At 44.7% G+C, this 12725-nt stretch overlaps 1 protein-coding gene across 1 annotated transcript in view; it reads left to right on the top strand.

Moving 5' to 3' along the window:
- tpcn3 (two pore segment channel 3) overlaps positions 1-12725 on the top strand; it is a 92722-nt gene that overhangs the window by 35077 nt on the left and 44920 nt on the right. The window contains exons 4-7 of the mRNA XM_070884567.1: positions 3357-3485; positions 4666-4782; positions 5015-5133; positions 6032-6133. Coding sequence (XP_070740668.1) covers positions 3357-3485; positions 4666-4782; positions 5015-5133; positions 6032-6133 — 467 coding nt within the window. The remainder of the gene's footprint in view (positions 1-3356; positions 3486-4665; positions 4783-5014; positions 5134-6031; positions 6134-12725) is intronic.

Genomic DNA, 12725 nt, shown 5'->3' with positions numbered 1-12725 from the left:
ACTCGAGTGTTGGTACAGCATGGGAGGCCTGCTTATATACAGTGTTTCCAAGGGATGCTGGAATCCCTTGGGACTTCAACAGGTATGCCCTCTGGTGGTGGTATGATACCTAGGGTTGCATACATAACAGGGTTGACTTACGAAGATAGGTTGTGTCTATACTCATTGGAGTTCAGAAGAATGAGAGATGATCTTATTGAAACATATAAGATAATGAGGGGCTTGACAAGGTAGATGCAGAGAAGATGGAGTATTGTGTACAGTTTTGGTCTCCTAACTTGAGGAAGGACATTCTTGCTATTGAGGGAGTGCAGCAAAGATTCACCAGACTGATTCCTGGGATGGCGGGACTGACCTATCAAGAAAGACTGGATCAACTGGGCTTGTATTCACTGGAGTTCAGAAGAATGAGAGGGGACCTCATAGAAATGTTTAAAATTCTGATGGGTTTAGACAGGGTAGATGCAGGAAGAATGTTCCCAATGTTGGGGAAGTCCAAAACCAGGGGTCACAGTCTAAGGATAAGGGGTAAGCCATTTAGGACTGAGAGGAGGAGAAATTTCTTCACCCAGAGAGTGGTGAACCTGTGGAATTCTCTACCACAGAAATTAGTTGAGGCCAATTCACTAAATATATTCAAAAGGGAGTTGGATGAAGTCCTTACTACTCGGGGGATCAAGGGGTATGGCGAGAAAGCAGGAAGGGGGTACTGTAGTTGCATGTTCAGCCATGAACTCATTGAATGGCGGTGCAGGCTAGAAGGGCTGAATGGCCTACTCCTGCACCTATTTTCTATGTTTCTATGATTCTACTCCTAGGAGAAAATAAAACTAGGGGACATAGGCCCCAAGTTTTGGCCTTAGTTGCTCCTGATTTTTAGGAACAACTGGTATAGAACGGAGTATCTTAGAAATCGGAATTCTCCACATTTAGTTTGCTCCAGTTCTAGTCAGTTAGATCAGTTTCACTTTGGAACAGAATTCTTTTTTCAAAAGGGGGCGTGTCCGGCCACTTGCACCTGTTTTCAAAGTTTCGGCAGTGAAAACTTGCTCCAAACTAACTTAGAATGGAGTAAGTGAAGATTTTTGTACGCTCGAAAAAACCTTGTCTACTCTTTAGAAAATCAGGCGTAGGTTACAAATTGGGCGTAGGGAATGGGGGGGCGGGGGGGGGGGGAGGGTAGTCATTAAATTCTACAATCAATCCTTAGTTATACTTATACAAATATTATACAAATAAATCCAACCTGAATAAAAATTTATAAGCAGAGAAGAGATTAAATAAACCATGTTCCTACCTGTGTGAAATAGCAGCAGCCTTCGAGCTGCTGTGCTTCAGGCAGGCCTTTCATGTTGGAGACAGGCAGGGGTGTGGCGTCAGTGTCTCGACGGCAGCGGCAGCAAGTAGCCTTCGAGCTGAGCTGCGGTGCTTGAGGCAGGCCATTATTCTCTTCGTGGCTGGCCGCGAAGAATCAGCAGCGGACCGACGTGAGGCCATTCGGCCATGAGATAGCAGCGGCGTCAGTGGCTGACCGGCAGCCAGCCGAATCAACACAGGACATACGCAGCTCATTAAGGCTCTTGAGGCCATTCGGCCACGCTTTAGGGGCGGTGTCAGTGGCTGGCCGGCAGCCAAAGAATCAGCAGCGGATGGACATGAGGCCATTCGGCCATAGGATATCAGCGGCATCAGTGGCCTGCCGGCAGCCGAAGAATCAACACCTGACACGCAGCTCTTTATGGTGCTTGAGGCCATTCGGCCACGCTTTAGGGGCGGCGTCAGTGACTCGACGGCAGCCGAGTCCTTTGAAAAATGGCTGAGTGCCAATGTTTGTTTGACACTGCGCGCACGCACAGGGTTGCCGGCACCACGAAGGCTCATTTAAATTGGACCCACCCCCCCCCCGCTACTTAGAGAATCAGCACGAGTGTTTGGCTCTGCCCCCCGCTGAGAAGAGCGCGCCACGCCAAGCAGAGATCGAGCTCAGAGGAGCCGGAGAATATCGGAGTTTTTTTTTTAAATGCACTTTTAGGCGCGAAGATCAGACGTCCAGCTCGGAGGTGTGCCGTTTTCGGCGCAGGCCGAAACTTGGGGCCATAGTCTCAGAATAAGGGGCCGCCCATTTAAAACTCAAATGAACTTCTTCTCAGAGAGGGTTGTAAATCTATGGAAATCTGCTCCAGAGAGCTGTGGAGGCTGGGTCATTGAATATATTTAAAGTGAAGATAGACAGATTTTTGAGTGATATTGGAATAAAGAGTTATGGGGAGCAGACAGGGAAGTGGAGCTGAGTCCATGATCAGATCAGCTCAGATCTTATTAAATGGAGCAGGCTCGAGAGGCCAGGTGGCCTATTCCTGCTCCTATTTCTTATGTAAAGCAAAGTGGGGAAGAAATAGAAATGTAGATTCAAGCCAGTGGTCCCAACTGTGATCACTGGTGAGGTCAGGTTTGGGCAAGACTGTGCTGTGCTTTGTAAGATCATCTGGCACTTGCTGTCAAAGCTGGTAAGTGAATAATCCTCATTTGGATCAGTTCCTGGTTGTACAAGCAGCTGTAGAACTGTGCCTTCAGGCAGAATAGGAAATTTGGGGGTGGGCGGGTAACTTTAGGGATAACTATGGTGATCGGTAAAGATGTTTCTTTCCCTTTCACTTTCGCTTTCCCTTTCACTTTCTGTGAACAGTCAGAAGCGACAGTGTGGAAGAGACTTGAGAGGAATCAGTAAATGTGTATGGACTAAAAAATAAGCATTAGGGCATCCAGCTCTGAAATCAGCAGCACGGACTGTTTTAGACCCTCCGCTATTTGTACAAAAACAAAATACTACAGATACTAGGAATCTGTTTCCTGCATTTTTCTATTTTTGTTTCAATCAGTAGTTCGGTTGGCATCTATGGGTGGGACAGATTGACGTTGAGGGAAGGGGTGGGTGAGACAGATTTGCCACACGCTCTTTCCGCTGCCTGCTCTTGATTTCTGCATACACTCGGCGACGAGACTCGAGGTGCTTAGCGCCCTCCCGGATGCACTTCCTCCACTTAGGGCGGTCTTTGGCCAAGGTCTTCCAGGTGTCAGTGGGGATGTTGCACTTTATCAGGGAGGCTTTGAGGGTGTTCTTGTAACGTTTCCGCTGCCCACCTTTGGCTCGGTTGCTGTGAAGGAGTTCGTGGTGTAAATAGATTTGTTGGCAGCAGTGTGTCACCAGTGTTTCCATTTGTGGCCTTGAAAGATCTCCTATCGCAAAGTACCGATACAAGTCGACTTCCTAAAATGTCATTGTTAAATTACCATTTTCAATAATTTATCTCTTGGGGCACTGAAGAATAATTAATGTTTTTCTTTTAACCCAACAGGTAACTTCAACAATGGAGTTTATTTGCCTGCTAATATTTGCTGTACGGCTGTTGCATTTCTCAAAAATTACTCCCAGCAAAGTGTTTTGGAAAGATGCAAAAAACATCTGTGTCATTGTCAGCATATTGGTGAGTGTGTAATCTGAATAATGGTTGTGATTTGTCTCTGGTGGTCATGTTATTTATCAGATGAAAGCCAAGCGTGTCTATTAACAGAGCAGCAAGGGGTTCTTGACTTCTGGCCAGCATTCCTTTCTCATCCAACACCACCAAAACAGATTATCTGGTCATTCATTCATTTGCTGTTGGTTGGACCTTGTTCTGTCAAATTGGCTACCTTGGCTGTCAGCAGTGCCAACATAGCCGAAGTTATCCATTGGTTGTAAGGTGTTGTAAGCCGAGGACATGATAAAGTGCTATTTAAATGCTAGTACTTTAGTCTTGAGACCAATAATCACAGACAGCCATAAGAGGCAGAGGAGCAGTGAGCTATCGGGGCCCAGGAGAGACGAGGGTTCGGGGCTCAGAAGAGGCGAGGGCCCAGGGACAGCACGGGCCAGCCCACACTAAGATCGATGAATAGTAGGAGCATGTGTGCACACTAGGTCCATGCATCAGAGCTAGTCTCCAGTCGTTTTGGTTAACCCTTGCCACTGGATCAAGACCTAGCTGTGTCAAGCCCGTCTGGCGGTTGGTGTGCGACGGCCACCCCACATTAAAAGAATCCATGCACAGGCATCTTCCACCCTTTAGTATGTAGTTCGGGACCTAGATTGTCTGGTCCCTCATTGAAACACCTGTGAACTCATCCATTTTTGGTGTGGAAGCAGGTCATCCTCGATACGAGGGACTGCCTAACACTACCTGTATGATTCCACCCCATCTGTGATATGTTTGAATTTTTCAATATTCTGTCTGATTGTGATTTTTTTTTTCAGTATCCCAGTTGTATTTGTTTGGTTCTGGGTTTATTTTTACCTTTCCCCTCTCCTCCGGAGGTCGCTGACTTGCACTGGTGAATGGTTGTACAGGTGTCAGCCACCCCTGGCACTTGACCCAACTCTGCACATGAGTTCTGGCAAACCCCTCGCTCAACATCTCTACACGTGCACTTTCCAGTCGGAGTCCACTAGATGGCAATCGGGAGCAGGACCATGTGATGTTTAATTTTCCTTGCATGATTTTTTTTCTTGCTCTTCTCTGCTCCCATCCCATTGTGATTTCCTCCTACCAATTTATAAAAATATTAGTTTGTAGTACTGTCTAAAGCTATTGTGCGTTTCTAAATGTGGCATTGCTTCACTTGCAGCTCACGTTGATGGATATGATTGTATATTTGGCTCTGATAGAAACTGGGTATTTCGCAGTCAGATGGTCAAGAGTCTTGAGACCGCTGTTTTGTGTAAACTTCACTGAAAGCCGTCAGGTGAGCTTTATTTTCTACTTTTGTACATTCGAATGAATATCCATTACCAAGACCCTCCACTGATTATAAATACAGTAAGATTAGAAACTTGACTTGTAGGTATGCAATATTTCTTTAATTTTGTCTGCCATAGCATGGTGCAGAATCAGTGTGCAGTGCCACCACAGCAACAGGTTTAACATCAAATATAACTATTTCCAAATTTCAATATTAATGTTTTTTTGTATTTCAGCTCCGAAGAGCTTTCAGGAATATCCGCAACACTCTTCCCGAGATCACCTATGTGTTTGTGTTGTTTATGTTCAGTGTTGCAGTGTTTTCTCTTATGGCTTTGAAGTTGTTTGCAAAAAGGTAAAAATAGTAAATTGCTGCAGCTTCTTATAAATGTAACGTGGTTGCAGTAACTTGTACTTTAGCCTCATTTCTCCTCTCCCTTCTCCTTGGAGGTACAGTTCCACTGTCTCCCTCCAACACCTCATGCAAGTGACCCTCGCTCACATATGAAAGACTTGCATACTTGCAGCTGCTTTGTAAGCAAATGCAGTGGTCATTTTTGATCCCATAAACAGAAACTGGATAAATGACCGGTTACATTTTTTTTGTGGTGTTGGCTGAGGAAGGAATGTTGACCAGAACTCCCCCTCCCTTTTTAAGTAATGTCATGGTTTTCTTTAATGTTCACTTAAAGTACCAAAATAGGCTGACGCAGCCTTAGTTTCACATCTCATTTGAAGGACGGTATCTTCAATTATGCGGTCAATGTGCAAATGGGGCTTGCAAACAAAACCTTTTGATTGAGGTGAGAGTGCTGCCAACTGAAGCAAGCTCACACTCTAATGAGCTGAAATAGTAAGTGTTGTCACTGGGTATGAGGTATCTCGGCCGAGCCTGACCCTGTCTTTGGCTGACCAGCACTTCCGTCGGATTGCTGGGCAGCACGGGATGAAGGCAGTATTGGTTCACATTCAGCTTCGAACTGGATAGAGATTTAGCAGAAAGGGATTGAGAGAGTAGTGTACAGGATTCTTCAAACTTGGGTCTGCCCTGATGGGCTGCAGTAGAGTGTTCATTCATATCTTGCTATGAACTGTCATAACCTCTTTGGCCAAGTAACTATTCAGCTTTTTGTATCCATACTTTTGACTTCTTAAATATTCTTTGTATGTTTTGATTGATGATCAGCCCTTCGTTGCCTCTATCACTGATTCCAGCCTCCATTCTCTGACAGTAATACAGCTTTGTTTTACAGGAAGCTCACGACAGGAGAAGGAGCCCCATACTTCTGTAATTACTTGGACATATTTTTTGATCTCTATGTACTGGTGACAACAGCTAATAGCCCTGATGTGATGTATGTATTTCTAACCAATTTAAAAAGTAACTATTTTGTGTTACTTGTGATCTGAAAATGTGTGAACATTATAACATCTATTATGGAACCCCCCCCAAATTCCTGGGTAGATAATGGAAACTGATGGGATAATCTAGAGTTGCAAAATGTTGGTCTTTTATGTATGGTACAGTAATATTTGACTCTGGGGAAAGAAGATGGGTACAATACAACAAATATTTTTTTCAATCTCATAGAAAAGGAGCTTAACTACCAATAACTGACTGCTTACAAAAGGCTTTGTTCTGTGAACACTGATAAATAATTTGTGCGGTTAATGGAGGTTATAATGTGCCTGTATTTGGGAGACACCATTGTTTTTTAAGACGATGCAAAGGCAGTTTGCTCTATTGTGCCATTTGGATTTTGAGTTAATGTATTATATTATATTTAACTTTCCTCAAATGTGCATTTTATTAGTTTGTGATTGTCCCAATTATTTTGTTTGGGTTAATTTATGGTACTCATCAACAAGTACCTTAATTTAAGTGGTAATTGCCTAGTACCGAATGGGGGGGGTTTAGCTAACTGAGGAAGAATGCAGCATAATACAAGAAGACATTTAAAAAACCTTGCAGACTGGCCGTTAAACAGCAAATAAACTTTAACATAGATAAATGTGATGTGATGCACTTTGGAAGGCAAAACAGAAACATCATCCACATAAGTTTAAAAATAAAACTGAATGGGGTAGGAAAGCAAAGAGACCTAGGGATACAGCAGCATCACAAGTCGGCAAAGTAATTACAAATGTCAACAAAGCACAGGGATTTATTTCAAGAGGTATAGAATTCAAAAGTAGTGAAGTTATGTTAAACTTGTATAGGACCCTGGTCAGGCAGCTCTTGGAGCATTGCGCAGAGTTCTGCACTCCAAATTATGAAAAGGACATCGAAGCACTGGAGATGGTGGAAAAACAGATTTACAGTGATGGTATCAGAACTGAGGGATTACAGCTATAAAAGGTTGAACAGTTTGGGGCTTTTTTCCTTTTAGGAAAGAGACTTCGAGGAGAGTTGAGGTCTTTAAAATTATGAATGGGTTGGACAGAATGGATGTGGAGAGAAAGTTTCCACTTGTGGGAGAATCCAAAACTAGAGGACATAAATACAAAATAGTTATTAATAAATCCAATAGGGAAATAAGGAGAAATATCATTACGCAGATTAGAATGTGGAACTCGCTACTACATGAAGTGGTTGAGACAAACTGCTAAGATGCTTTCAAAAGGAAACTAGATGAGTACATGAGAGAAAAGGGATAAAGATATGCTGAAAGGCATATGGGGGTGGGGGGGAGATGGTAAGATGGAATGGGAAGAGACTCGTGTGGAGAATAAATACCAGCACCGACTACTTGGTCCGAATGGCTTGTTTCTGTGCTGTACATTCTATGTAACTATCGCAGCAACAAAACCGTGGATCTACTGCTATTCTGACATGATGTAGGATGAAGTAGCTGTGACAACTCGAACAAAATGAAATTCTACCATCACCCAGTTAGGAATTTAGGATGAGAATGAATGATGTATTTATCTTTGTCATCTGAGAGGGACAGATGCATTACTTGAGAATGGATTTTTCTGACCAGTGATTTCTGCTTGACCATTCTAAATCAATAGTGGCTTTGCACACATAATAGGAGGAGATGCGCATTTGAGAAGCCAGTGCAAGGTCCAACTTTAGGAACAAAGGCCTTAATTTTCCCCAGTGCTGTTTTTTGGCATATTGCAAGAGTTGCCCCTGTTTTTTTGGCCCCGACTACTCCAAAAAAAAATAACTAGCAAGTTTCCCCGTTCTATTTTGTTGAAATTGGTGTTGCGCAGCCTGTCCTTTAGCTTCAGGGGATGGAGCCTAATGTCTGCACCGGAAAAAAACCCGACGACCCCCCCACATGCCCCCCTCCTTCTGTGCATGCGTAAAAGAAAAAAATGTTTTTGACGTGACTGCTATGGGCGTGCATGCCCAATACAGCTTCCGGTCTACTTTTGGCCATTTTTAAAGAGCAGATTGTGTGAGAATGTTAATCCTCATTAGAAAAATCAGAGCTGTAATACAAGATGCAAAGTGGCTCAAGGATCAAGAATTTCTTACAGGATGAAATGGAGACACTGGTTACTGTAATTGAGGCCAGATGGCACGAGCTGGACACCAGTAGAGGTCACACAAAGTTTCACCAAAAGAAAACGCTGGAATCAACTTGCAGAAGATTACTGTGCAATGGTGACCACACCGAGGTCTGGAGACCAGTGCAAAAAGAAGTGGCAGGACCTTGGTCAAGTACTTAGTGTAATATTTTCATTTATTCAATGGAATTGCAAATGTGACCATCGTATATGTCCCACCCAGCAGAAATACACCTTCTCTCAAAAGTTATATTTTCATCTTTGCAGAGGAAGGTGGCACACAACAAAAGAGAAAGAACTCGAACAGGAGGAGGCCCGGCAAATCTGCACCCACTGACACCCTTGGAAGACCGGGTCGCTGCTTTGATGAGTTCTGCCTGGAGAAAAGCACCACCACTGCACAAGCTGGGCCCACACTCGAGGGAGAGGGTAAGTCCTGCAAATTCCACAGTCTGGCTTTGCTAAATATTAAGTACTGCGCTGGCCAGCCATGCTTTGGTTCACGGGGATGTCTCCATCAGGTACGCTTTGGTTAATGCAATGAGCTATCATTCATCGTGGTCCTTCAAATGAGCCTACTGCCTGAGCTGTGTGAGCCTACTCATATCACCCACCCTGCCCCCTCCTCTGCTGCTAACCATTTGTTGTGTTATATTTTGCAGAACTTGAGGCCAACCCTGACGAGGCTGAAGCCGATTCAGAAGAAGATTCAGAAGAAAATTCAGATGCAGACGAGGCTGAAGAGGAGAACATCTTCCAGTCCCACCTTCCAGACCGAGAGCATGGAGGTGAGGGGGAGGGACAGGGGGAGGTAATGGATGAAGCCCACACTGATGTACTTACTCTGGAGGAGGTGCAGGTGCTGCCCATTGAGGTGCCAGGTCCTTTCATGAGTGGTACGAGTGTTGGAACATTCCATGGTTTCTCCCAGTCCGAGGCTGCAGGTCCCAATGGGATGTAGCGAGCCACACCAGGTGAGGAGGGGAAAGAGAGCTCGATAGCGCTCTCCTGAGGTGCAGGATCTAACAGATGTGATTCAGATGATGGCAATGACCTTACGTGATCACTCTTGGACACCATCAGTGGGGTGGGTGATGAGGTATCGGGACTGTTGGGAGAAATAACAACTTTCTTGAGAAATGGGAATACTGTCTGGGCACATGAGGGAGGGAATGTCTTCGGTAGCTGATGCGCTGTCAGTGAACAGCAAAATTCTAAAGGGGCAAAATGTGTTAAAAAGACAAGCCTGAAGGCTCTGTGCCTCAATGCGAGGAGTATTCGGAATAAGATAGACAAATTAACTGCGCAGATAGCAGTTAACGGGTATGATGTCTTTGGCATCACGGAGACATGGCTCCAGGGTGACCAAGGCTGGGAACTCAACATCCAGGGGTATTCAACATTTAGGAAGGATAGACAAAGGAAAAGAAGGCGGGGTGGCATTGGTAGTTAAAGAGGAAATTAATGCAATAATAAGCAAGGATGATGTGGGATCGGTATGGGTGGAGCTGTGGAATATCAAGGGGCAGAAAACGCTAGTGGGAGTTGTGTACAGACCACCACAGTAGTAGTAAGGTTGGGGGCAGCATCAAACAAGAAATTAGGGATGCATGCAATAAAGGTACAGCAGTTTTCATGGGTGACTTTAATCTATACATTGGGCTAACCGAATTGGTAGCAATACAGTGGAGGAGGATTTCCTGGAGTGTATTAGGGATAATTTTCTCGACCAATATGTCAGGAACCAACCAGGGAGCTGGCCATCCTAGATGGGTGATGTGTAATGAGAAAGGACTAATTAGCAATCTTGTTGTGCGAGGGAAGAGTGACCATAGCATGGTAGAATTCTTTATTAGGATGGAGAGTGATACAGTTAATTCAGAAACTAGGGTCCTGAACTTAAGGAAAGGTAACTTCGATGGTTTGAGGCTTAAATTGGCTAGAATAGACTGGCAAATGATACTTAAAGGGTTGATGGTGGATAGGCAATGGCAAACATTTAAAGATCACATGGATGAACTTCAGCAATTGTACATCCCTGTCTGGAGTTTAAAAAAAAAAACTGGGAAGGTGGCTCAACTGTGGCTAACAAGGGAAATTAAGGATAGTGTTAAAACCAAGGAAGAGGCATATAAATTGGCCAGAAAAAGCAACAACCCTGAGGACTGGGAGAAATTTAGAATTCAGCAGAGGAGGACAAAGGGTTTAATTAAGAGGGGGAAAATAGAGTACGAGAGGAAGCTTGGGAACATAAAAACTGACTGCAAAAGCTTCTATAGATATGTGAAGAGAAAAAGATTAGTGAAGACAAACGTAGGTCCCTTGCAGTCGGATTCAGGTGAATTTATAATGGGAACAAAGAAATGGCAGACCAATTGAACAAATACTTTGGTTCTGTCTTCACAAAAGAAGACACAAATAACCTTCCGGAAGTACTAGGGGACAGAGGATCTAGTGAGAAGGAGGAACTGAAGGATATCCATATTAAGCGGGACATTGTGTTAGGGAAATTGATGGGATTGAAGGCCGATAAATCCCCAGGACCTGATAGTCTGCATCCCAGAGTACTTAAGGAAGTGGCCCTAGAAATAGTGGATGCATCGGTGATCATTTTCCGACAATATCGACTCGGGATCAGTTCCTATGGACTGGAGGGTAGCTAATGTAACAACACTTTTTAAAAAGGGAGGGAGAAAGAAAGCGGGTAATTACTGACCAGTTAGCCTGACATCAGTGGTGGGGAAAATGTTGGAATCAATTATTAAAGATGAAATAGCAGCGCATTTGGAAAGCAGTGACAGGATCGGTCCAAGTCAGCATGGATTTATGAAGGGGAAATCATGCTTGACAAATCTTCTGGAATTTTTTGAGGATGTAACTAGTAGAGTGGACAAGGGAGAACCAGTGGATGTGGTGTATTTGGACTTTCAAAAGGCTTTTGACAAGGTCCCACACAAGAGATTGGTGTGCAAAATCAAAGCACGTGGTATTGGGGGTAATATACTGACGTGGATAGAGAACTGGTTGGTAGACAGGAAGCAGAGAGTCGGGATAAATGGATCCTTTTCAGAATGGCAGGCAGTGACTAGTGGAGTGCTGCAGAGCTCAGTGCTGGGACCCCAGCTCTTTACAATATACATCAATGATTTGGATGAAGGAATTGAGTGTAATATCCAAGTTTGCAGATGACACTAAACTGGGTGGCGGTGTGAGCTGTGAGGGGGATGCTAAGAGGCTGCAGGGTGACTTAGACAGGTTAGTTGAGTGGGCAAATGCATGGCAGATGCAGTATAATGTGGATAAATGTGAGGTAATCCACTTTGGGAGCAAAAATGTGAAGACAGAATATTATCTGAATGGTGGCAGACTAGGAAAAGTGGAGATTCAACGAGATCTGGGTGTCATGGTTCATCAGTCATTGAAAGTTGGCATACAGGTACAGCAGGTGGTGAAGGTGGCAAATGGTATGTTGGCCTTCATAGCTAGAGGATTTGAGTATAGGAGCAGGGAGGTCTTACTGCAGTTGTTCAGGGCCTTGGTGAGGCCTCACCTGGAATATTGTGTTCAGTTTTGGTCTTCTAATCTGAGGAAGGACGTCCTTGCTATTGAGGGAGTGCAGCGAAGGTTCACCAGACTGATTCCTGGAATGGCTGGACTGACATGAGGAGAGACGATCAACTGGGCCTTTATACATTGGAGTTTAGAAGGATGAGAGGGGATCTCATAGAAACATACAAGATTCTGACGGGACGGGACAGGTTAGATGCGGGTAGATTGTTCCTGATGTTGGGGAAGTCCAGAACCAGGGTACATAGTCTTAGGATAAGGGGTAGGCGATTTAGGACTGAGATGAGGAGAAACTTCACTCAGTTGTTAACCTGTGGAATTCCCTGCAACAGAGAGTTGTTGATGCCAGTTCATTGGATGTTTTCAAGAGGGTGTTAGATATGGCCCTTACGGCTAAGGGGATCAAGGGGTATGGAGAGAAAGCAGGAAAGGGGTACTGAGGGAATGATCAGCCATGATCTTATCGAATGGTGGTGCAGGCTCGAAGGCCCGAATGGCCTACTCCTGCACCTATTTTCTATGTTTCTATGAGGGAGGGAATGTTGCAGGTAATTGAATCACTGTCAGGGCACAAGAGGGAGGGAATGTCGGAGTTAGCTGCTGCAATAAGAGAACACGCCCAGATCCCGCACTCGTTGACAGAATCAGCCGTCACTCCCACTCCAATCCCCAGACCAACCTCTGAAGAGGCCCAAGCCGGGCCTTCCACATTACCGCCTGCCCTCCCCCACGCGCCTCCCCCCCCCCCCCCCCCCACCCAAATCAAGAAGTGCGCATTACCTGAGATGTTCGAAAGAATAAGCTTGGTACCAACCCGGGAAACACTGCGCGAGTCAACAAGACCAAGTCTTGGAATAAGGT

Source organism: Pristiophorus japonicus, chromosome 7, assembly GCF_044704955.1.
Source record: "Pristiophorus japonicus isolate sPriJap1 chromosome 7, sPriJap1.hap1, whole genome shotgun sequence".
Classification (NCBI taxonomy): Eukaryota; Metazoa; Chordata; class Chondrichthyes; family Pristiophoridae; genus Pristiophorus; species Pristiophorus japonicus.
Note: the sequence above shows the minus strand (reverse complement) of the source record. Positions and strands in the feature narration are given on the sequence as shown.